Raw genomic sequence first — 26,102 nt, 5'->3', positions numbered from 1 at the left:
TCTATTACCAACACAGAGTATGGTAGCCATTTTAAAACAAAACAAAATCACAGTAATTCATTTCCATTGTGTGTACATGCTTTCAGCAGCTACGATTTAACAAATTTTCAAGTCTGGCCACTGATGAGGGTTTGAGACCCCGTTTTGGCATGGTGTTGTGTCCTTGGGAAAGGCACAATGCTCCAGTTTTCCTCACAACACCCAGGTGTCAATGGGTACCCAACTTCAGATGGGGAAGATTAAAATGGCGGAAGGAGAGGACTGGGCCCAGCTTTCCTACACTGAGCCCTGGACAAGGTGGACACAAACTCATTGTCCTGATGACCGTTAGAGGCTATGGCACCTTCAACCTTTACCCATGCCCCTCAGCACTGTATAAGCATGTGTACTCTGAAAGAGGCAGTGGACTGGGAATAGACAGGCATTTAACTAGAAAGTACATGATTTTACAAGTCTTCCATTCAACTTTTTCAACTCTCGACATAGAAAGAAGCCTCCATGGCATCCAGTGACTGTCTTTACCCAAATCATAGGCGACAATGTATCTCTGCGTCTTGGGGAAGATGAAGAAGAAGACACCCTTGGCATACTGGGTCTGACATCCCCCGTTCTGCACTCTGGCAGCAACGAAGACGCCCTCGGTGTTGTTGACGGTGCCTATAGCTGCTTCAACTTCCACGTAAATGTCTGACCTGGTGTATACACACGTGTGGTTACCTCCATATAAATGTCTGAACTGATGTGTACACATATCAGTGGGTATCTCCATATAAATGTCTGACCTGAAGTGTACACATATGAAAGGTAAGGTTTCCTTCACTCTTATGTCTTGACACTAATACTGTATATAGATATATAAAGCTGCAGTGAAAACTCAACATATGATAGTTATTCAGGTGTATTTTTGACACTCAAAGATTGAAAATGTAGTCACTTATGTGTTGCTGTATTCTGTAAAATGCATTTCCCAGACTCTTCAAAATACAGGCGGGTTTTGATTTTGAAGACCCCAAAATGGGATTTGGAATGCCCTTTCTTTCTTTATTATCTAAAGATGCACTGATTACTTATTTTTCAGTTCAAAGTATGTTAGTAAATTATTTTTATATCAATATTCATAGTATGTTAGTAAAATCTTCATATAAACATTTTCAGAATCAACATGAAAAAAACATGGTCCTCCAATTATGTAACAAAACTGAGAAACAGAATGTCAACACCAGTAACTTTATTTCAAAACATTGCATGAAAGGGTTAAACTTGAGAGAGGTTGCTGACATTTGTGTCATGCTTCATGCAGATAGTTTAACAGGAGAAATCATCAATGCTATAAGAAAGCAGTTATCCATTCTGCTGGCTTGCTCTTTGTGAAAGCTCTGGTAATTTTAGAACAGCTGCCATTGTGCCTGCAGGTCAGGTTGTCATCAAAGCCAAACCGCTTTGAAGAGAAACAAATGTTAAAACATACAAACAAACGAACAAAAACATTCCCACATGTCTTCGAACTAAAAAACAACAACACCCCCCCAAAAAAAACCCAAGTCAAATGGTACATTACTCTCCAATATATTTCTAAAGAGTTAAAAGGAATAATACCCCCCCCCCCCCCCCAAATTTGCAAGATACTGCTGCCTCTTTTATGAACTAGATATTCGTTCAGAGCACTAAAGTTCTGAGAACTGATAAAGCACCATCCACACACCACATTCAAGTCAGTTCAACTGCTTATGAAAACTAAACACACAAGTCATGTTTTAACATCAATAAATCACATTACCACCAACTGTACAACATTCAAAGACCGGCACGACAGCCAAGTGGTTAGGAAATGAACTTTCAATCTTAAGGTCCTGGTTTGAATCCTGGCTATGCCTATCTCCCAGGTCAACAAATGCGCTGACCTGCCAATGCCCAATTTGTGTGTATACACATGCAGAACATCAAATACACTAAAGATCATAATCCATGTCGGTGTTCAGTAGGTTATGGAAACATGAACATGCCCAGCATTCATACCCCCAAAACTGGGTGTGACTTCCTTAAAAACTGGGATAAAAATGGTCATGAATACAAATTAAACCCCTTGTATATCCAAGTGAATGTGTGAGTTGTATCCCTTGACTACAGAAAGAAACAGCAACAACATCATTTGAAAAATAAACACAGAACTAATGCAACCATATCCACAGGTCACATTCAAGTCATGCTTTTTTTTTTTTTTTAAACAGACAGGACTCACAATGTCACACCTACATGACACATTCCATCACTGGTGAAAAAATAGTGTGATTTTACAAATGCACCAACAGCACCATGGCAGCATACTTCACAATAAAGAAGCCGCTGGATAATCACAGATAGAAGCAGTACTCATGTTGCACAACGCAACAAACAAAGCAACACATAAACCTGATCAAACATGGTATAATGGGTTAAACACTGCTGTCCACAGAAGCCAAGGGACTGATTCAGCCCATCATAACAGTGAAGCCATCTCACACAGACACACACAGTACAAAACTGAAACCTATCTTTTAAATATATCAGATACAAAACACAGACAAGCTTTAACGAAACTCAGAATAAGTGCGCATGACCTAAAGATTGAGAAAGGTAGATATTTAAATATTCCACAAGAAGACAGATTGTGTAACAAGTGTAACATCCTGGAAGACGAAATCCATCTTCTTGATCATTGTATTAAATATAAAACCTTAAGGCAACAATTTTTAAAGGATATTCAAAATTCGAATAACACAGGACATATTCCCAGTCAGGTGATGCTAACAGATGATGAATATATACAAACGAGATTGGGAAAATTTGTTTATGAATGCTGCTGCAATTTACTGCATTAACTGATTGATTAATTGTGTGTTTTTCATTCGTTCATTCATTTACCATTGCACTTGTGTCTTATAAACCTTACGGTTTCATGACAATAAAATCTATTCTATTCTATTCTAATTCACACACACACACAGCACAAAGCCACAGAACTGCTCTCCCCACCCAGCCACACTTCTCCAGCCACACTTCTCCCCTTCAATCCCTTATCATTATCACTTTCGTCCTTTGTCTGTTCACTTCAGTTGTTTATCTTGTTAACTCAGTGAGATGTGCAGACTGATGGACAGCTGGGTAGGACAGAACTATCTGTTTGTATTTGTATTTGTTTTTCTTTTTATCACAACAGATTTCTCTGTGTGAAATTTGGGCTGCTCTCCCCTGGGAGAGTGCGTCACTATGCTACAGCGTCACCCATTTTTTTTGGTATTTTTTCCTGCGTGCAGTTTTATTTGTTTTTCCTACTGAAGTGGATTTTTCTACATGATTTTGCCAGGAACAACCCTTTTGTTGCCGTGGGTTCTTTTATGTGCGCTAAGTGTATGTTGCACACAGGACCTTGGTTTATCGTCTGATCCGAATGACAAGCGTCCAGACCACCACTCAAGGTCTAGTGGAGGGGGAGAAAATATTGGCGGCTGAGCTGTGATTCGAACCAGTGCGCTCAGATTCTCTCGCTTCCAAGGCGGACGTGTTACCTCTAGGCCATCACTCCACTACAGTGAACTAATGCTTTAAAATCCCTGGAAATATCAAGATCTTTTTTAAAACAGTACTTTTTAGGTACAGCACACAGAAATACACAGGTGTAAGCTTTGTCTTCTCTCTCTGAATTAATTAGAGGTATGTATGCACATAAACGGCTGGTGTGTAAGCGCTTTGATTTGTATTTGCACAAGATTCAGCACCTTATCAACACTTACTCATCATTAGTATTTTCATTACAATGATTATCACTATCATTATCATCATTATTATCCTGTAACTGAAACAATGTGATGACTGTGTAAAATGATGTCATCCAGATGATGTTACAAAATGAGCTGAATGAAAGGAACCTTCAATGATAAAAACCTAGCGATGAGAAAGGCACTTTGCACAACTGTCTTCAAATAAAACACACACTTACAACTTAGACTAAGCAGTACAGAAAGCTTGCCAAAGGAGGCTATCACACACAGCCAACAGGTGGGGTGGACAGAACATCGTGTGTACAAGCTGGCATTTGTAAAGAGCAGGGAACGAGGCACATGCATCACTCAGCTGGCTGGCATTCACAAAGCTATAAGCACAAAAAAAAAAACACCACCACCAACAACAAACAAACGAACATAAGAACAAAAAACCCAACCAACCATTGGCGAATGCTGCCCACTTTATGCCATGGTTCTCACAGCGTCAGTGTAATGTAAGCAGGTCCCGATCACCATTCTCCCAGTGCAGCATGACCTATGGATGTGATGAAGCAGTTGTCCGCATGTCTGTCTCATGCATACACCCCTCCTACTTTTTTTTGCCTCTGTGAATTCTGTATAGAGTATGTGGGAGTGAAGTGTTTCAGTTAGTAAGTGCAACAATGTTCCCGTGCCTGTTAGTCCAAATGTTTTTTTAAAACATTTTTTGGGGGGATCTGATTTTAAATGTCAATATTCACTTCCCGTATTGCCAGAAAAAGCTATGGGAGCTTCAACCGATCTTTTAAACAGAACAATGAAGGTATGAAAACTATGTGCAGAACAAAAAAAGGTAAAAAAATAAATGTACGGAACAATACAGATATAAAAGTATATGTACAGAGCAATGCAGATAAAAAATTTGCAAAGAACAAAAAATGAAGATAAAAAGAATATATTCACAGAACTGTAAAGGTATAAAAACAAATATAAACAAAAACTTTGTGTTCTCCTTTCTCAACAGTCTGCAGTGACTAACCATGATTTACACATTCTGTTAACATCAGTCCCCAGATCTGACCATTGCCATGTCCCCAAACACAAGATGTGCTTAAAAAAAAAGAGATAAATAAAACAAAGCATACCCCCAAAAAGAGAAATCAATCACGGAAATAGTTTAAAAACCCATTACAAACAAAAAAAACAAATGAAAGAAAATATCAGAAATAAATAAGAGCTGTACAAAGTGAGAGCAAACACAAATGTAAAACAAAACACCGGTATACTTCCTGTTTGATTAGATAAACTATACCATGTCAAACTGATGCAAACAAGGCCTATCAGTCTGGCTGGTTGATAGGCTTAGTTTGCATCATTTTGACATGGTATATATTTGCCTTGATAGGCATAGTTTGCATTAGTTTAACATGGTACAATATCTGACATGATAGGCCTAGTTTGCATCAGTTTAACATGGTATACTATTTGATTCAACAGGCCTAGTTTGCATCAGTTTAACATAGTACAATATTTGACTCAATAGGCCTAGTTTGCATCAATTTAACATGGTACAGTATTTGACTCAATAGGCCTAGTTTGCATCAGTTTGATATGGTGCAGTATTTGACTCAATAGGCCTAGTTTGCATCAGTTTGACATGGTACAGTATTTGACTCAATAGGCCTAGTTTGCATCAGTTTGATATGGTGCAGTATTTGACTCAATAGGCCTAGTTTGCATCAGTTTGATATGGTGCAGTATTTGACTCAATAGGCCTAGTTTGCATCAGTTTGACATGGTGCAGTATTTGACTCAATAGGCCTAGTTTGTATCAGTTTGACATGATACAGTATTTGACTCAACAGGTCTAGTTTGCATCAGTTTGACAAGGTACAGTATTTGACTCAATAGGCCTAGTATGCATCAGTTTGACATGGTACAATATTTGACTTGATAGGCCTAGTTTGCATCAGTTTGACACGGCACAATATTCGACACGATAGGCCTAGTTTGCATCAGTTTAATACGGTACAATATTTGACTTAATAGGTCTAGGTGGCATCAGTTTAACATGGTACAATATTTGACTCAGTAGGTCTAGTTTGCTTCAGTTTGTCATGGTACAGTATTTGACTTACTAGGCCTAGTTTGCATCAGTTTAACATGGTACAATATTTGACTCAACAGGCCTAGCTTGCATCAGTATGGCATGGCACAGTGTACGACACCAAACAAAAAACCACTACCATCTGGAGTTTCCGATGATGTTCAGTGACTTGTTGATGGTGTCGGCCTCACACCAGTGGACAGGCGTCTGCAGCACCATTTGACGCACCACCTGTCCATGGCTGGTGTCCCCACGGACAATCTCATAGGATCCTGTCTGCTGAGCCAGGTTGTAGGGCTCCTGGTGCAGGGCATAACCTGTGTACCACGCCAACGCTATGTTGTGTCAGTGTGTCACCTAAAACCACAGTTATGTTACATGTGGCTGCAAAATCACATATCTCCATTTACACTGGTCATACAGTTTCCAAAATCACATATATCCATTTACACTGGTCACACAGTTTCCAAAATCACATATGTCCATTTACACTGGTCATACAATTTCCAAAATCACAGATATCCTTTTACACTGGTCATACAGTTTCCAAAATCACATATATCCTTTTACACTGGTCATACAGTTTTCAAAATCACATACCGTAAAGTTCAGTCTATAAGCTGCGACTTTTTCTCCCAGCTTCAACCTCTGCGGCTTATACAATGGTGCGGCTTATTTGAGGATTTTAACGATCCCGGGAGCGTCACCTTCTCGTCTATTCTTAGCTGCCCTTCAACTCACCAAAATCATGATTTCTGTCCATGAATTTTTGGATGAGCTTCAGGATAGTGTGCTAACTGTTCACTTTTTAGTGCTCAAGTGTACACCCTCATCATGCCGAAAACGCGACGTTATGCCTATGATGCAGCCTTCAAATTGAAGGCGATCGACCTAGCAGACGACAGTGCAAGCGACGAACCAGCAGTGACCTCCACCTTCATGTTCATGAAGTGAAAGCGAGGCTGAAGTCAGTGACAAGATGGCGGAGGAAGCTGTGCTGGTTCTCTTCAACTCAGACACTGAAGACAAAGATTTCAGTGGATTCAGTGAGCAGGATGATGTTGAATAAATGTGACTATCCCTAAATTATGGATCTTATTTTCGTTGTGTTTATTTATTATTTTTTTTGTGGCACTAGCAGTATTTTCGCTTGCTTTTCTTTGTGTTGTTCCCGCTTGTGTTTATTTCATAACCTACAGTATTGACAGCTTTTCTGTAGTATCAGTATGTGTTCCGGTACCGGAAATAAGTGCGGCTTATAAGCCAGTGCAGCTTATGTATGGATAAAGTTCAATTTTTTCCTAAATTTAGTGGGTGCGGCTTATATACCAGTGTGCTCAATAGACTGAACTTTATGGTATATCCATTTACACTGGTCATACAGTTTCCAAAATCACATATATCCATTTAAACTGGTCTTACAGTTTCCACATTGACTGTGAAAAAAATGTCAATATCTAAATAACTTTGACTTAATTCTTTTAGAAAACATATAATTTACACTAACATAAAAGAAAACATATCATTTACACTAACATAAAAGAATACTTTTCGCTTTCAAACTAAGCTCAGAATTAATTACCTAAAATTAACATTAAAAATAAAATGAAAAAGAACCAAAAAAAAACCCGGCAACAACTCACCTTCAAAATCATCAGCATAAGGAAGAGGGAAAGGTTTGGAGGGGGGCGGGGCAGGGTACTGTCCCTTGTGTCCCCGTGTCAAGGTGGTCAGTGTGTACACTTCGTCCACACCCAGGGTCAGAGAGGCCGTGCCGTTCTTGAACTGTGACACACATCACACCAGTACTGTACCTGTTCCGTGCACTGCTCCTATCACTGTATGTGCATGTAATAATAATTCATTTTGCATGGTGCAATAACACAAGCAGAAGCAAGCTCTACGCTGTGTGAATCCAATACTTTAATGAACTGAATAAACCCATAATACTGAGTGGAAAAACAGAAGAGTGATCAAGAAAGTCATAAACGCACAATCGTCCTCATTATAAAAGCACATTTGATCAAACCCACAAAGTAGTATCTATTCTCAATGCAACAAATCTTACACTCCAGCACACACACACACACAAAAACAACTCAGTAAAGACAAGAGCAATCACAGTTAAAATGTATACAAGTATAAAATAACCTCAGTTACTGAATTCATAAAATGATTAAAAAAAAAAAAAGATAATTAATTTATTTATTATCATTTTTTTTGTTATTTCATTTTATTTTATTTATTTATTTTTATTTCATTTTATTTATTAAAAAAAAAATTTGTTATTTCATTTTATCAAAAAATTATATATATATATATATATATTATTTATTTGTTTATTTTTCTCAAGGCCTGACTAAGTGCGTTGGGTTTCGCTGCTGGTCAGGCATCTGCTTGGCAGATGTGGTGTAGCATATATGGATTTGACCAAACGCAGTGATGCCTCCTTGAGCTACTGATACTGATACTGATACAATGATTATGAATGTGTTATGGGCTCAAACAAGAGGACTGGGACCACACAGTTCAGGGATATCCATCCTTTTCATGGATGCCTTGCAGGAGCATTGCTCAGATTTCCTGACCAAGACTGCATGTGTCTGTAATCTCTCAGCCTGGTTGATGCCAAGTTATATTATGAGAGCGAAACTTTGTCAAGCAGTCCAAAACGTAAATGGACCTCATTAGCAGTACCTACATCACCCCCCATTATCATTCATCATCATCAAAATACAGAAAACAAAATATCCCAAATTTTGGGGCACCTAAAAACAAACACACACACACACAAACCAAAACACATGCACACACACACACACAACAACAACAACAAAACCAACAGAAAAAAACAGCCATAAAAATGCAAACTACAAGGATATAAAACACCCATTAACACCCACCCACCCACCCAGACACACACATGCATGCACACACATACACACACACACACACCGCACACACACATATGCACCCAACACACACACACACACACACTGCACACCCATATACACACACGCAACACACACACACACACACACACACACACACACCGCACACACATATACACACACCCAACACACACACACACACACACACTGCACACACATATACACACACCCAACACACACACACACACAGAGTTACCTGTACAGGCTGTCTGGCCTGAAACATGGTGGTTGGCTGTCCACTGAAGCCCAGCTTGCTGTACCACTGTTCCATCTGAGGAATGTTGCCCTGGCAACACAAACACACCTCCATCAACCATCAACACAGGAATTCATTGTGAGCTGGATATTTTATTTTTGTCTGAGAAACACATGGAGATTTGTGAGTATTTTGTTAAAGGAAAAAGAGACTGTCATGAGTGAATTGTTCATCAGAAGTGGTAAAATGTGTACTGTATTGTACTATACTGCACTGCACTGTATTGCATTGCATTGCATTGCATTGCATTGTAATGTCATAACAGATTTCTCAACATGAAATTTGGGCTGATCTCCCCAGAGAGAGGGCATCACCACAGTATATTGCTGTCCATCTTGTCTCTTTGCAAGAAAGTTTGTTTTACTGCTGAGGTAGACTTCCTACAGAATTTTGACGAGAACAACCCTTTTGTTGCCATTGGCTCTTTTTCATGTACTAAGTGAATGCTGCACATGGAACCTTGGTTTATCATCTCATCCAAAAGACTAGCACCCAGACCAGACCATCACTCAAGGTGTAACGGAGGAAGGGAATCAAAATCACAGTCCATACATGGGGCTTGAACTCAGGGACACTCGCTTCCGAGTTGGGTGCGTTACAACAAACAGTAAGGCCACCACTCCACTTTTTAAATTTTTAAAAACTCACTGACATCTTGTATGCTGTCTGGTTCTCTCAAGATTGGATTACTGCAACTCTCTTTTGGCCGGCCTTCCCAAATACCTATTAGACAGACTCCAACAAATTCAGGATAACACTGCCAGACTCATTTGCAGAGCTTCTCAATTTGACCATGTTTCTCCTCTCCTTCAGTCTCTCCACTGGTTGCCTGTTTCTGATCGAATAGACTATAAGCTATCCACTCTGACCTTTTCTGCAGTCAATGGATCTGGCCCCAAGTATCTTCTGACCTCCTCCATATCTATACCCCATCTCGCCAGCTCCGTTCTTCCTCTGATACTCGACTTCTCAGGATACCTTACGTCAGAAGTAAGACCTATGGACACAGATCATTTTATTTTCTATCGCCAAAGACGTGGAACAAGCTCCCTGATAACCTCCATCATTCTGATTCCCTCACATCTTTTAAATCTCGTCTCAACACTCACCTTTTCCCTCAGCAATAAGGTCAATTGTGGCAGGTCCACTTCCTTTGCGTTAGCTGTGCTTGACTATGTGTGTATACATATGTATGTGTACATAACTACATGCATGTACATGAATGTGTATAGTGTGTGCGTGTGTTTATGTAAGTTTGTGCCTGCCTATGTGTGCGTATGTGTTAGGGTAGCTGTTAGATACACATGTATGTTAAAATGTATTATGCATTTTGTGTGTGTGTGTGTGTGTGTGTAGTCACATTTTGGTGTGTGTATATAACACTGATGTAATGTTTTTATGTTAACAAGAGCATTTTTGTAAAGCACCTAGAGCAGATTTCTGGATAGTGTGCTATGCAAGTATCCGTTATTATTATTATTATTATGATTATGATTATTATAATTATTATCTACTGATCACCTGTTTGTTGGCATCTTTGTTCTTCTAAATTCAGATGAGCTGTTTGGCAAATTTCACATGTTTTTTTGTTGTTGTTTTTTTCATCATGAGAAGCCAAAATGTTGATGAAAGGAAAATGACCACTATTTGTTTAAAAGGTTAAAGGTCCCATAGCCTTATATGGCTGCAGAGGCAGTGAAGTCACATACACGGTGTCAAAGGCCTGGGACAGTGAGGCAGGACGCAATCCCCCCCCCCCCCCCCTCTCCACCTGCTGATTTTAACCCTCCCCGACCAAAGTCAGGTACCCATTCACAACAAAGTGGAATGATGAAAATCTGAGAAGTGCTCTTCCAAAGTGGAGTGATGGCCTAGAGGTAACGTGTCCGCCTAGGAAGCGAGAGAACCTGAGAGCGTTGGTTTGAATCACGGCTCAGCCACCGATATTTTCTCCCCCTCCACTAGACCTTGAGCGGTGGTCTGGACGCTAGGCATTCGGATGAGATGATAAACTGAGGTCCCGTGTGCAGCATGCACTTAGCGCATGTAAAAGAACCCATGGCAACAAAAGGGTTGTCAATGGCAAAATTCTGTAAAAAAAAAAATCCACTTCCATAGGAAAAACAAATAAAACTGGATGCAGGAAAAAATACAAAAAAAATGGGTGGCGCTGTAGTGTAGCGACGTGCTCTCTCTGGGGAGAGCAGCCCGAATTTCACACAGAGAAATTTGTTGTGATAAAAAGAAATACAAATACAAATAGAAAAGGACACACCACCACACCAAAACGGGGCCTCAAACTTGAATCAACGACTGTGAACACTGGATCAGGAAATCAAGGCCCAACTTATTTTGCCTCACTGAATGCTTGGAAAGCTGCCACACTACACTTTGACAGACAGAGACAGGACAAATAATAATAATAATGATAATAATATATTGTATTTATATGGTGCAAAATCCCCATAGATAGGCTCTAAGTGCCTCACATAAAACAGTACACATACAACAGTGAATTATAATAACAATAACAATCATGTACATTTATATAGCGCCCTTTCTCTCTGAGAGCTCAGGGCACTTTAAATGAAAGAAAAATATTACAAGTTACATAAAACATTCATGACCACTCTTTCTCAAAAAACCTCCCCCCCCCACCCCGACCCCCCATACTCTCCCCCTCCCACACTACATACATCCAAAGTGAGCTGACATGGAACACATAAGAGCACATGAAGACATAGAAGTAGGGAACAAAATCTGTACCCACCAATACAACACTAACAAACTGCATATATATATATATATATATATATATATGAATAATAGCAGGAAAAAGGCACAAAACACACACACACACAAGCATGCGCGCTTAAACACCAACCCACAATCACACACACGACAGGGTGGTGGCCTTACAAAAGATCCTCCCAGCTTGATGGTGATGACCTGGGGCACAACATGGTACGGAGGCAGGGCAGGTCTGATGCACTTAGAGTGGTCATGACTCTGAAACATTCAACGCACAGTAAGTCAGCTATGTATAGCAATCCAAAAAAATATGAGAAATCACGTAAAGTAACTGTCAGTGTTGAATCCTCCACTAGCTTGGAAAAGTTCTGCACTAAATTCATAAACCTAAAATTCTTTACAATCAAAGGTTCTGCGCAAGTTGATTTTGTGAATAATTAGCACTGATCCTGAAAATCAGTGGAGCATAAATTCTTTAAGTGTTCAAGATTTTTCTTGAACAATAGTTATCTTTATATCCACCATTCCCTACAAGTGATAAAAATTTCAAAATAAAAATTTCATCCTTCTTTAACAATGCCTTTTCTTTCTGCATGTATGTTTCTGTTTGTTTGCATGTGAACTTCATATCTTACTATACTTTACAGTAATCAAACAAACCGAATCTTAAAATTCATTTCTTAATTCAGAAAAATGTCACAATGACTTATAACAGTTCTTTTCTACTGTACTTTTCATCGAAATACAATAATGCACAAGGCCCATGAATAAAATACAACAACCACGTATTAAAAAAAAATCTTGTTCAAGCACTTCAAGTATATCCTGTTTGAAGGGTAAGTGCCCAGAGAGGCAGATAGAGAGAAAGACAGACAGACAGACAGAGAGACAAGACAAAGACAAAACAAATGGTTCATTGTACATCGACCTCAGGCCATTATGATAGAGAGAGAGAGAGAGAGAGAGAGAGAGAGATTGAGACAGAAAGAGAGAGAGAGAGAGATTGAGACAGAAAGAGAGAGAGCGTCACTGACCATGGTCTCGATGACGATGGTGAGGTCTTTGCCGTCAGGACTGACCAGGGCCACGTAGCTCCCTCCCCCCTCCAGGATCCCCACCCCCGCCCCATGGCGCAGGTAGCTCCACCCGATATCCGTGAACTGTGTCGTGTGGGCTGGAAGGACAGGAATCCATCATCAATGAATGAATGAATGATGAATGAATGATACTGATAACCATATAGCACCTAATCTCGGTCGGAGACCAAACTCTAAGCACCTCACTAACTCGGGGCCATCTGCACAACAGGCCGCCTACCTGGGTAGAGACGACTGACGGCTGCCACTGGGCGCTCATTATTCGTTTCCTGTGTCATTCAATCAGATTTCAGGCATGCGCACATGCACACTCAGATAAACATGTAACATTTTTTACCTGTATGACCATTTTGTTTATTTGCCCTGCAATGTAGGCAGCCATACTCCGTTTTCGGAGGCTTGCAAGCTGGGTATGTTCTTGTTTCCATAACCCACAGAACACTGACATGGATTACAGGATCTTTAACATGTGTATTTGATCTTCTGCATGCGTATGCACATGAAGAGGGTTCAGGCACTAGCAGGTCTGCAGATATGTTGACCTGGGAGATCGGAAAAGTCTCCCACTTTTACCCACCAGACGCCGTTACTGAGATTCGAACCCGGGACCCTCAGAATGAAAGTCCAAATCTTTAACCACTCTGCTATTGTGCCTGTCAACACACAATGCTGGCAGGACAGGGCAAGGGATCCCCCCAGGAGGTTCAGACACACTTGTCACAATGGATGCGCACAAACAAGTGTCACGATCAATCGTACAAATGCTCAAAGCTCAGTTTGGAGTGGTGATCCAGTGCTAATGTGTCCACCTAGGAAGCGAGGGATTCTCAAGTGTGCTGGACTGAATCCCACACTGGCAAGAATTTTCTCCCCCCCACCGCTTGACCTTGAATTGATGGCTTGGATACATGTCATTCTGTTGAGATGATAAGCCCAGGTCCGGTGTGTAGCATGCACTTAAGAGCATGTTAAAAAACCCACAGTAACAAAGGGCTGTCCCTGGCAGAATTCAGTAGAAAAATCCACTCTGAGAGAGAAAACAAAAACACCTGTAGGCAGAAAATAGAAAAAAAAAATGTTGGTGCTGCACTGTAGTGATATGCTCTCCTTCACATGAGCAGCCTGAATTTCTCAAAGAGAAATCTGTTACGACAAAAAGTAACACAAAACGACAATAAATATCCACCAACAAGCTTACACAATCAAGCAAACAAATACTCAAAGCAAAATTTCAAAAGATGTGAAAGTCTGCAGTTACAATTTTATAATTCTTGAAGATGTTCACATGCATGCATAAAGTGCAGGTGCTGATTTCGCATAAATTGTAATGTACACACACACACTGACATATATAATCGATATCACCTGAGGCGATCAGACGTTACACAGGAAAATAAAAACTCCCATATACATTACATATCACACATACATATGTGTGCACATACTTGCATAAACACATATGCATATGCCCTCCCTTTCTCCCCAACACACCAACACACACCCTCACTGGAATATACTAGTACAGATTCAAAGAAACACTCAAATACATTCACACTGACATTATACATGCACATACACACAAAAACAAATGCAAGCACACACATGCACAAAACACACAAGCACTCACACAAACACATACAAAAACACACCTCAAAAGGATCGGTCAATAAATCAAGCAATCGATTAAAAACAAAATCTCCCCCCCCCCACCCCCAACCAAAATCCAGTCACCACCTCACCGGTCATCCAGATGGGCGTTTCCACAATGTAGTTTCCACTCCAAGGCTCCACTGCAGTCATCAGGCCATCACGGTAAAAGGGCAGAGGGCTGTAGTAGCTGGCGATGAGGTTCCATGAAATGGTGCTGTACACATGGCAGCCACAGCTGAGGTGAACTTATACTTTCAAGACAAGGTTTGTGAAACTTTCAAGTGAAGGTTTTTTCAAGTCAAGGTTTTCAAAACTTTCAAGTTATCAAGGTTTGTGAAATTTTCAAGTCTAGGTTTGTGAAACTTTCAAGTGAAGGTTTTGAAACTTTCAAGGTTTCTGAAGCTTTCTAATCAAGGTTTTTGAAGAACTGGTTGTGCAGACTGGTTGTTTGTGTGTGTGCATGCACACATGTGTGTGAATGTATTCTTCCTAGTCGTTGTACACACTGCTGATATGTCTGTGTGCATATTTGTGTGTGTATGTCATATAAGTGTGAGTGTGTATGTGTGTGAGAGCATGTGCATGTGTGTGTGTGTGTGTGTGTGTGTGTGTGTGTGAGTGTGTATATACATGCAGTTGCATGTATGTGTGCGCCACACACCTTTTAGAGTGAGTGTAAGGGTTTGTCTCACTAACCAGCAACACAATAAAGTTATCATTTAAAAAAGTATGAAGCTAAAGCTGATGCTAAATAAACCATTTTTTCACTCACGCAGTAAAGTGACCAACAACATAGTTCTTGTTCAAAATCTGAAACAGTCAAAACAGAAAAAAAGATTTTTCAAAAATAAGCGGCAGGATTAATTGATTAGGATGGTCAGTGTGGGCCCAAAGATTTCAACACATTGCACAGACCTGTACCAAAGCAGCTGAGGAAAAAACACCCACAACATCTGTAAATAAATATCAAGATGTGCGTGTGTGTGTGTGTATGTGTGTGTGTTGTGTGTGTGTGTGTGTGTGTGTGTGTGTGTGTGTGTGTGCGTGTGTGTGTGTGTGCGTGCGTGTGTGTGTTGTGCTGTGTTGTGCTGTGTTAATGTTGTGTGTGTGTGTGTGTGTGTGTGTGCGTGCGTGCGTGTGTGTGTTTGCCTGCATGCTTGTTAATATAAATCTGCTAAGGAGAAAGGTGGCAGAGTGGTTAAGATGCTTATCTGCCAATGTAGAGTTTGTGGGTGTCTGGGTTTGAACCCTGGTCTCACATCTTCTCACTGACTCTCTCTCTCTCACTCACTCTCTGTGTCATTCACTCATTCATCCTTACTCCCTCTCTCTCTCATGGACTCTCTTTGTCTTTCTCTCACTCACTGACTCTCTCACTCACTCACTCAAACTCTCTGTCATTCCCACAGTCAGTCTTGCTCTATCACTCACTCTCTTTCTCTCATTTTCATGTTCTCTTTGCCCTGAGGGCTGGATGAAAAAAAAAAACCCCCAAAAAACACAAGCATGCTTCTTCCACTTCCCTCAGTAAAAAGGTTTGTTCGATCACCCTGCCTCACACACTCCCTTTTTCTCCTACTGAATCACTTACTCTCTCCCACTCACCCTCTATAACTCAGTCACTCTCTCTCACTGACTCTCTCTCAATCTCACTCACTCACTCACTCTTTCTCTCTCTCCCACCCGTTGGGTTACACTGCTGGTCAGGCATCTGCTTGGCAGATGTGGTGTAGTGTATATGGGTTTGACCGAATGCAGTGATACCTCCTTGAACTACTGATACTGATACTTTCTCCAACGCCCCTGTCACAAGGACTGTACAGTCACTGACAGTAAAACATCAAAGCGTCAGAACCTCTCTCTCTCTCTCTCTGTGAGACACACACACACAGAATCAGAAAGACTCAGTACTCACCCTGGCCCAGCACCCTCCCCCCACCTCATCATTAAAGGTGCTGTAATCTTCAGACGCCCACAGCGGTTTTCCTGTCTTCAGGGCCTCCTCTGTTGACTTGGTGCCTGGATAGTGACATCTGCAAACGATCATTCATCGTATTATTGAACTGCATCTCATCCATATGACCACCATCCAGACCACTACTCAAAGTCTAGCAGAGGGGAAGAAAATACTGGTGAGTACAACAATCGATCCTGCACCGACGGGCGCAATAGCCGAGTGGCTAAAGCGTTGGACTTTCAATCTGAGGGTCCTGGGTTTGAATCTCGGTAACGGTGCCTGGTGGGTAAAGTGTGGAGATTTTTCCAATTTCCCAGGTCAACAAATGTGTAGACCTGCTTGTGCCTGAAACCCCTTCGTGAGTGTACGCAAACAGAAGATCAAATACCCTCGTTAAAGATCCTGTAATCCATGTCAGCGTTCGGTGGATCATGGAAACAAGAACATACCCAGCATGCACACCTCCGAAAACAGAGAATGGCTGCCTACATGGCGGGCTAAAAATGGTCATACACGTAAAAGCCCACTCGTGTACATATGAGTGAATGTGGGAGTTGCAGCCCACGAACGAAGAAGATCCTGCACCCTCAGATTCTCCCACTTCCTTGGTGAACATGTCATATCATTATACAAATTACCACCCCCTCACCCCTGACCCCTTACTGACGCAAAGACATACCTGAGCAAGGTGGCAGAATGGTTAAGACACTTTTCTGCCAACACAATGTCCACGAGGGCCTGGGTTCCAATACCGTTTTTGCCCTTTCTCCCAAGTCTGACTGGAAAATCAAATGAGTGTCTAGTCATTTGGATAAGCTATAAACTGAGGTCCCACGTGCAACCCTCATTTTGCGCACTGAAAATGAACCCAAGGCAACAAAAGTGTTGTTGTCCTCTAGCAAAATTATGCAAAAGAAATCCACTCCAATAGGCACACAAATATATATGCATGCACTCAAGGCCTGACTAAGCGCGTTGGGTTATGCTGCTGGTCAGGCATCTGCCTAGCAGATGTGGTGTAGCGTGTATGGATTTGTCTGAACACAGTAATGCCTCCTTGAGAAACTGAAATTGAAAAAGAAGGAAGAAAAAAAAAGAAGAAAGAAACTGAAACTGAAACATACCCGACAGAGTAGATAGCGGCAGCCAGCTCCGGGTCCTGGTTGATGTGGACAGCAATGTCAAGGTCATCGTGGGGAGCATCAGGGGCCGCTATACGCACCTGCGTCAGACCTCTGGCGTCAAGCACCCGTCTCAGAGTCTGGCGGTAGGTAGTACCAGTCCCACATGAAACAGTTCAGCTTTTGATTAGGATCCAAAGGCACAGAGGCACTGTTTCAGTGGTGTATCAGATTATATGACCAGATATTTCGGACCAGCATTTTTACTCCCCAATCTATTAGACCACGAATGGTGGTCTGGGTGCTAGTCCTTTGAATGGGATGATAAACTGAAGCCCTGTGTGAAGCAAGCCTTTAGCACAAATAAAAGAACTCCCAGCAACAAAAGGGTTGTCCCTGGCAAAATTCTGTAGAAAAATCAAATTTCATGGCAAAACACTTGCAGATACTATAAAAAAAAAACAAACAAACAGAAAAAAGCACACATGTATGCAAACACACGTACACATACATAATACAAAAACTCTCTAGCACACACACACACACACACACACACGCACACACACACACATGCACACACACATTTATGTACAAAGGTCTACACACAGACTGTCTTGACATACAAACCTTAATATAAGTTATGTTGTATGGTCGCTCATTCCAGATCTGAAAGAAAACAAACAACAAGAACAACACAGTTTAGTTTTCATTCCAAACAAAGAGAAGTAGACAAGAAGAAACATAAAAGAGACAGAAAAGGATACACAGATGAATACATTATTTTAGTGTCATGAAATATACAGAGAAATCTGTTGGGATAAAAATGAAGTACAAATACAAATACTTCTTCTTCTGCATTTGTGGGCTGCAACTCCCATGTTCACTCGTACGTACACGAGTGGGCTTTTACATGTATGACCGTTTTTACCCTGCCAAGTAGGCAGACATACTCCGCTTTTGGGGGTGTACATGCTGGGTATGTTCTTGTTTCCATAACCCACTGAACACAGACATGGATTACTGGATCTTTAACATGCGTATTTGATCTGCATCCGTATACACACAAAGGGGTGTTCAGGCACTAGCAGGTCTGCACATATGTTGATCTCTTGATCATAAAAACCTCCACCCTTTACCCACCAGGCGCTGTCACCGTGATTTGAACCCGGGACCCTCAGTTTGAAAGTCTAACGCTTTAATCACTCGGCTATTGCGCCTGTCTGTAAATACACAAATACAAATATAAAGGATTACAAATCACCATTAATCACTGAGGTGTGTATGGGGACCTGACTCCAGCTGTGGACGGTTAAAACAGAGAGAGGAGAGGACTAGGTCCCACCCTTCTATGCCAAGCTCTAGACACAGTGGCGTAATGGCCTAGAGGTAACGCGTCCGCCTAGGAAGCGAAAGTATCTAAGCATGCTGGTTCAAATCACAGCTCAACCACCAATATTTTCTACCCCTCCACTAGACCCTGAGTGGTGGTCTGGACACTAGTCATTTGGATGAGATGATAAACAGAGCTCCTGTGTGCAGCATGCACTTAGTGCATGTAAAAGAACCCATGGCAAGAAAAGGGTTCTTCCTGGCAAAAATCTGTAGAAAAATCCACTTCAATAGGAAAAACAAATAAAAACTGCACGCAGGAAAAAAAAGAGAAAAAAATGGGTGTCGCTGTAGTGCAGCGACGTGCTCTCCCTGGGGAGAGCAGCCGAATTTCATACAGAGAAATCTGTTGTGATAAAAAGAAATACAAATAAATACAAATACAAATATAATTCTGCCTCCAATGGCCATAAAAGGCCATGGAGCCTTTAGACTTTTTTCCTTTACAAATTATAACGTCACAATCAACCAAACACACAAAGACACACGCAGTTCAGGGAGAAGCACTTCTACAGATACCAGACACTTCATCCTGTACTCAGGTTTTTTTCTGAATCAAGGCCTGATCACTATGTTGGGTTTATGTGAAGTCAGGCATCTGCTACTCATTTAAAAAAAAAATTTTTTAAGTAGATGTAGTGTAGCATATATGGATCTGTTCACACACTCTGGTACTTCCTTGAATATAAAACTGAAACTGAATAAGGTAACATTCTAACATTCATTCTTTTTTTGTTGTTGTTGTTAACCATCAATTCTCTCTCTCCTTCACACACATGCTCACACACACACATAACAACATACACACACACACCCACAAATATGCACATGCAAACACACACACACACACAATCACCACCACTGCATCCAACAAATCTGTCATATTAAAAAAAGTGACAATGGTCCACATGAAGACGCTGACCCCAACATAATCGATGGTGAGGTTGTAGTGAGCCTTGGCTCCTTTGATCCAGCAGACGATGTAATCAGCCGTCACCTCAGGGTTATGGTAAGGGTTCCGGGTTCCCTCACCAATCCATCCGGGGAACCCCCAGGGCAGCCCATACAGCTTGATGTTGGGGTTCCTCTGTCACACAGAACAGCCTCAAGCTTGAGAATACTTGCCAGTCTGTTCTGAGCACAATGGATAAAACCAAAGTCTGTTTGTCAGCAAGTGTTTTGGAGTTAGTTTTCATGTAATCCTGTTTTAATGCACTGGTTTTTTTATGCATTTTGGTCTTAGATGTGATGTCATGTTTTTGTAAGCCAGTTAAAGCTAGTGTGTGTATGTATATGTGCATGCACATGTGTGTGTGTGTGCATGTGTGTGTGTTTTCCTCCATCTATATATACATTTAATCCAAGTGTGCATGCACATGTGTGTGGAGGGTGGAGTGTTTGTGTGTGTGTGTGTGTGTGTGTGTGTGTGTGTGTGTGTGTGTGTGTGTGTGTGTGTGTGTGTATGTGTGCCAGCATGTGTTGTTTTCTTTAAGAAATATATTTCATTTTAAAATTACACATTATTTACTGGACAATTTTATAGCTGGATGGGTTTGGAAATGTGCTACTGTGTTTCTGTACGTGAGAATTGATTTGCATGTGTCAATATTATATTGTGTGTAAAAGTAATGTATCATAATTAGTCTGAGATAAACACACACACACATACACACACACACACACATACAAACATATATGTATGTGAATACACACTGCAAACAGATACGATGAGACACAAACACTACTGTCCTCACACATACACAGAGTGTAAAAATGCTCACAGCACTAAACCATCTCACAAAACAATCATCCCTGAGACTGCTGCTGCACTGACCAGTGAGTTTGTCAGTCAGAAGGCTGTCATCTGATTGTGATAAAACAGAGCTCACAGATCAGGGTGTCAGTCATATTTGTATTTGTATTTCTTTTTATCACCACAGATTTCTCTGTGTGAATTCGGGCTGCTCTCCCCAGGGAGAGCGCGTCGCAATACTACAGCGCCACCCATTTTTTTGGTATTTTTTCCTGCATGCAGTTTTATTTGTTTTTCCTATCAAAGTGGATTTTTCTAAAGGATTTTGCCAGGAACAACCCTTTTGTTGTCGTGGGGTTCTTTTATGTGCGCCAAGTGCATGCTGCACATGGGACCTCGGTTTATCATTTCATCCGAATGACTAGTGTCCAGGCCACCACTCAAGGTCTAGTGGAGGGGGAGAAAATATCGGTGGCTGAGCCGTGATTTGAACCAGCGCTCTCAGATTCTCTTGCTTCCTAGGCGGATGCATTACCTCTAGGCCATCACTTATCAGTCTTCAATTGGACCCCTTTCTTTTGGTATAGCACTTAGTTTGTTTAGCAAAATCGATTAAACCCTCTATAAGTACACAAAAGTAATGATTGCACTTAAGATTCATGTCAACTGATCTCATTCCATTCAGGTTCAGCAGTTAAGGAGTTAATGCCGCACAGACCAGAGACTGGGACGCAGCACTACACAATCTCACATAGCAATGATCTGGAGTGTTGGTCTAGTGGTAAAGCGTCTGACTCGGATGTGAGAGAATCTGAGCGCACTGGTTCGATCCGCCCACACACCAGTAATTTCTCCCCAACACTAGACCTTGAGAAGTGGTCTGAAGGCTAGTCATTTGGATGAGACGATAAACCGAGGTCACCTGAGCAGAATGCACTTAGCGCAAGTAATTCAAGAACCCATGGCAACAAAAGGGTTGTCCCTGGCAAAATTTATACCAAAATTCCACTTTCATAGGACCTTGAAAACGAATACACGTGCACGCAGAAAAAAAAGGGTAGTGCTTTCACTGTAGTGACATGCTCTCCATGGGGAGAGCAGCCCAAATTTCACACAGAGAAATGTGTTATAGAATATAAAGCAATACAATACACCACAACGACCAGTGACAGGGAAACAGCGCTACACTATTTCACACAGCACCACACAGACCAGTGACTGAGACACAGCACTACACTATCTCACACAGCACCACACAGACCAATGGGACACAGCACTACACTATCTCACACAGCACCACACAGACCAGTGACTGAGACACAGCACTACACTATCTCACACAGCACCACACAGACCAATGGGACACAGCACTACACTATCTCATACAGCACCACACAGACCAGTGACTGAGACACAGCGCTACACTATCTCACACAGCACCACACAGACCAATGGGACCCAGCACTACACTATCTCACACAGCACCACACAGACCAATGGGACACAGCGCTACACTATCTCACACAGCACCACACAGACCAATGGGACACAGCACTACACTATCTCATACAGCACCACACAGACCAGTGACTGAGACACAGCGCTACACTATCTCACACAGCACCACACAGATCAGTGGGACACAGTACTACACTATCTCACACAGCACCACACAGACCAGTGACTGAGACACAGCACTACACTATCTCACACAGCACCACACAGACCAGTGACTGAGACACAGCGCTACACTATCTCACACAGCACCACACAGACCAATGGGACACAGCGCTACACTATCTCACACAGCACCACAGAGACCAGTGACTGAAACACAGCGCTACACTATCTCACACAGCACCACACAGGCCAATGGGACACAGTGCTACACTATCTCACACAGCACCACACAGACCAATGGGACACAGCGCTACACTATCTCACACAGCACCACACAGACCAGTGACTGAGACACAGCACTACACTATCTCACACAGCACCACACAGACCAGTGGGACACAGCACTACACTATCTCACACAGCACCACACAGGCCAGTGGGACACAGCGCTACACTATCTCACACAGCATCACACAGGCCAATGGGACACAGCACTACACTATCTCACACAGCACCACACAGACCAGTGACTACCTTCTTGGCCTCCACCATCAGCCACCACTCGTAGCCACGCTGGTAGTTCTCCTCCCAGCTGTTGTGCATGTGAGACGCCTCCGTCCCATCTGCACATTTCCCACACCGTCATATCATTGACACCAAAACAGTGCATATCTTTAGTCAAAGACCCTGCTCTGAGTGCATTATAAACACAAAGCCATTTGCAAAACAGGCTGTCTATGTGGGTAGAGCCAACTTACAAGCTGCTTATTAGGTGCTCAACTTGCCCCCCCGCATCCCCCCCCCCCCCCAGCCCCTCTGAAAACGGAGTATGACTGCCTACATGGCAGGGGTAAAAATGGTCATATACATAAAAGTCCACTCTAGTATATGAGTGAACATGTGAGTTGTAGCCCGTGAATAAAGAAGAAGAATGCATTTCCTGTGACGTTCAGTCAGGTTTCAGTCAGACGCCCGTGCACACACACACACACACACACCACACACACACACACACACACACACACACACACATGTACATTAGAGTGGATTTCACAATAAAATTTTGCAAGAGGCAACTCTGTTGTTGTCGTGTGTTGTTTTCCATGCACCAAATGCATGCTGCAGGAAAGGCTTCAGTTTACCATCTCAACCAAATGACTAGCGTCCAGACCACTACTCGAAGTCTAGCGGAGGGGGAGAAAATTCTGGCAAGTGTGGGGTTTGATCCTGAACCCTCAGATTCTCTTGCTTCCATCAGCCAAAGTCAGAACTCAGTTTACATAGCTTTTTCTTCTGGGAACAAATTTAGATGATTTTGAGAAAATCTGATTACAGAGTGCTATGCTGCTGAAATATCTTAAGGTCTAACAACGAAAAGCACCAATAATTCAATGCATTTCCAACTTTTATGTTTGATAATGTTTTTCCATTTCCTTTCTCACCAATGAAGCAGTAAGTTTGTTGGACCTCACAGAAACAAAGAATACTGCTGATTGTAAAAGAAACAGGTTCAAACCATTCACTGTATCTAAAAAGTGGTTGATCAAAACACATTGATACTTACACTTTCTGCTGCAATCTGTATATTCTCTTTTCCCGTGGTGGCTATTTCACAGGTGGGCATGAATTAATCTTTTACAGTGAGGGCTATATCGATGGACATGAATCAATCTTTTACAGTGAGTGCTATGTTGCATGGTGGACATGAAATTATCAATCTTTTACAGTGAGGTCTATGTCACATGGTGGACATGAATCAATCTTTTACAGTGAGGGCTATGTCGCATGGTGGACATGAATCAATCTTTTACAGTGAGGGCTATGTCGCATGGTGGACACGCATCAATCTTTTACAGTGAGGGCTATGTCACATGGTGGGCATGAATCAATCTGAAGAGGTTTACCTGTGCTCTGTACATCACCTCCAATCTCCACCTTCAGGATCTGAAGAGATGCTCCAAAGTTGGGCTGCAAAGTGTGAACAAGAGCACCATCATGCTCAGTCTGTAATACTTCATCTCCAAATACATGACGTCAATCTAATCTTCATTACTAATGACTGAGTTATGTGTATGCTTGAAATTAACAAAAGTCATTGCAAACTTCAAGACTTCTTTTGTTTGTGTACTTTCATTCTTTGTTTTGTTATTTCTAACTTCTATAAGTTTTGATCTTGACACTTGCGTTGTTTACTTAAGTTAAACAATACAGTTCCAAAACCATCCTACTATTATGTTTATACTGAATGAAAATGAAATAAAATAAAAGTGACAGCCATATCTAGGTGATTACAAAGACTGCTTATCTAGCTCACTGAAAATAAATCATATAATACAAATGAAACTGAAATTTACAAACCTTGAATAAATAATCCAGAATTTCCTTCCTTTGCTTTTCTGGGTAGTTAACCAGCAGTTTGGAGGTGGCCTAAATCAAACAAAAACAAACAACAAATAGTCAACTCAGAGAGTATTCACTCCAAGCACAGTAATACTAATAGTATGTGATTGCAAGTAATGTAGTCTCCAATTTCATACAGATCTTTTCACTTAAGTGGTGTGTGTGTGTGTGTGTGTGTGTGTACACGCACATGTCTCTCTGTGTGTGTGTACACACACACACACACACACACACACTCATATATATCTTTCTCTTTCACCCTAATCTGTAATTGTCAACAGTGCCATGACCTGTGATTTGTTATTTAAATACAATCCTGCCAGCAATTTTTTGCTGAGCTGACAATACAAACCAATAATGAGTAAAGCTTATAATAATGGTGTTAACTGTCTTATTCATTTCTTTTGTTTTTCTGATCTACAGCATACTGCAACAATAACAAGCTGCAAAAGATTTGATTCACTAAAAGTTTGAAACTGTTATCATTGTTGTTGTTCTTCTTATTATCACTGCTACTACTGCTATATTATTATTTATCATTGTTATTATCATTATTTATAGTAGTAGTAGTAGTAGTAGTAGCAGCAGCAGCAGTAGTAGTATAGTGACTGGCTCAATCTTACGCCTCATAAACATCACATCTATCAAAATGCAAACTGCAACAGTGCCTGGGTTTTCGAACTGCATGTGATTGCGGACCAAACATCAAAGTCAATCTTGGTTCATATGAACAGCAAAGAAAGGACGAAAACGAAACACGCTCTACCATCCAATTTTTCCAAATGTCACACATCTAACTCTGAGTCATATGTTACAACATCTTGTGATCGACCGCCTGAAGTAGGTTTTACTTACTTGCAATACATCATAATTATACCAGATACTTGATACAGTTTTTCATACGTGTGCAAGACTTTACTTACCCCTCCCCCACTTATGCCACCAACGCCATCAAATCTACGTCCAAGTCCGCTGGAATCATCAAACTTATAAGTCGTGCCTTTGACGTGAGCACTCGCGAGAGCAGCACACAAAATTACAACAGCATCCATCAAAGCCATTTCCGATTCTTAGCAACAGTTTTCCATTAACAGCTGTCGTTTAACTGAAAACATGTACAACAAATCGACCCTTCTACAAATCATAATTGAACGGTCGTTTTTAAACTTCATATTTGCTCCTCTCTCTCAGGTCAACATATGTGCCTGAACCCCCTTCGTGTGTATACGCACGCAGAAGATCAAATACGCACGTTAAAGATCCTGTAATCCATGTCAGCGTTTGGTGGGTTTCTATGGAAACAGGAAAAT

General features: G+C 41.4%; 1 protein-coding gene across 3 annotated transcripts in view; it reads right to left on the bottom strand.

Annotated features, from left to right (window-relative positions):
• Window positions 1-25,862, bottom strand: part of LOC143293788 (galactocerebrosidase-like) — a 33,848-nt gene extending 7,986 nt beyond the window's left edge. The window contains exons 1-17 of one of the 3 annotated variants that reach the window (XM_076605036.1): window positions 25,716-25,862; window positions 24,751-24,819; window positions 24,297-24,360; window positions 22,927-23,015; window positions 19,942-20,106; window positions 18,258-18,296; window positions 17,634-17,770; window positions 16,468-16,585; window positions 15,325-15,362; window positions 14,642-14,766; window positions 12,840-12,979; window positions 11,974-12,063; window positions 8,995-9,084; window positions 7,491-7,632; window positions 5,987-6,164; window positions 4,203-4,296; window positions 558-692 (exon numbers count right to left, since the gene is read on the bottom strand). In XM_076605036.1, coding sequence (XP_076461151.1) covers window positions 4,224-4,296; window positions 5,987-6,164; window positions 7,491-7,632; window positions 8,995-9,084; window positions 11,974-12,063; window positions 12,840-12,979; window positions 14,642-14,766; window positions 15,325-15,362; window positions 16,468-16,585; window positions 17,634-17,770; window positions 18,258-18,296; window positions 19,942-20,106; window positions 22,927-23,015; window positions 24,297-24,360; window positions 24,751-24,819; window positions 25,716-25,853 — 1,695 coding nt within the window. In that variant the 5' untranslated portion in view covers window positions 25,854-25,862 and the 3' untranslated portion in view covers window positions 558-692; window positions 4,203-4,223. Of the gene's footprint in view, window positions 1-522; window positions 693-4,202; window positions 4,297-5,986; window positions 6,165-7,490; window positions 7,633-8,994; window positions 9,085-11,973; window positions 12,064-12,839; window positions 12,980-14,641; window positions 14,767-15,324; window positions 15,363-16,467; window positions 16,586-17,633; window positions 17,771-18,257; window positions 18,297-19,941; window positions 20,107-22,926; window positions 23,016-24,296; window positions 24,361-24,750; window positions 24,820-25,715 lie in introns of those variants that run through there. The other 2 variants (XR_013056803.1, XM_076605035.1) reach the window with 2 other exon arrangements.
• Between the last annotated feature and the right edge of the window lie 240 nt (window positions 25,863-26,102).

Source organism: Babylonia areolata, chromosome 19 (assembly GCF_041734735.1).
Source record: "Babylonia areolata isolate BAREFJ2019XMU chromosome 19, ASM4173473v1, whole genome shotgun sequence".
NCBI lineage: Eukaryota > Metazoa > Mollusca > Gastropoda > Neogastropoda > Buccinidae > Babylonia > Babylonia areolata.
Note: the sequence above shows the minus strand (reverse complement) of the source record. Positions and strands in the feature narration are given on the sequence as shown.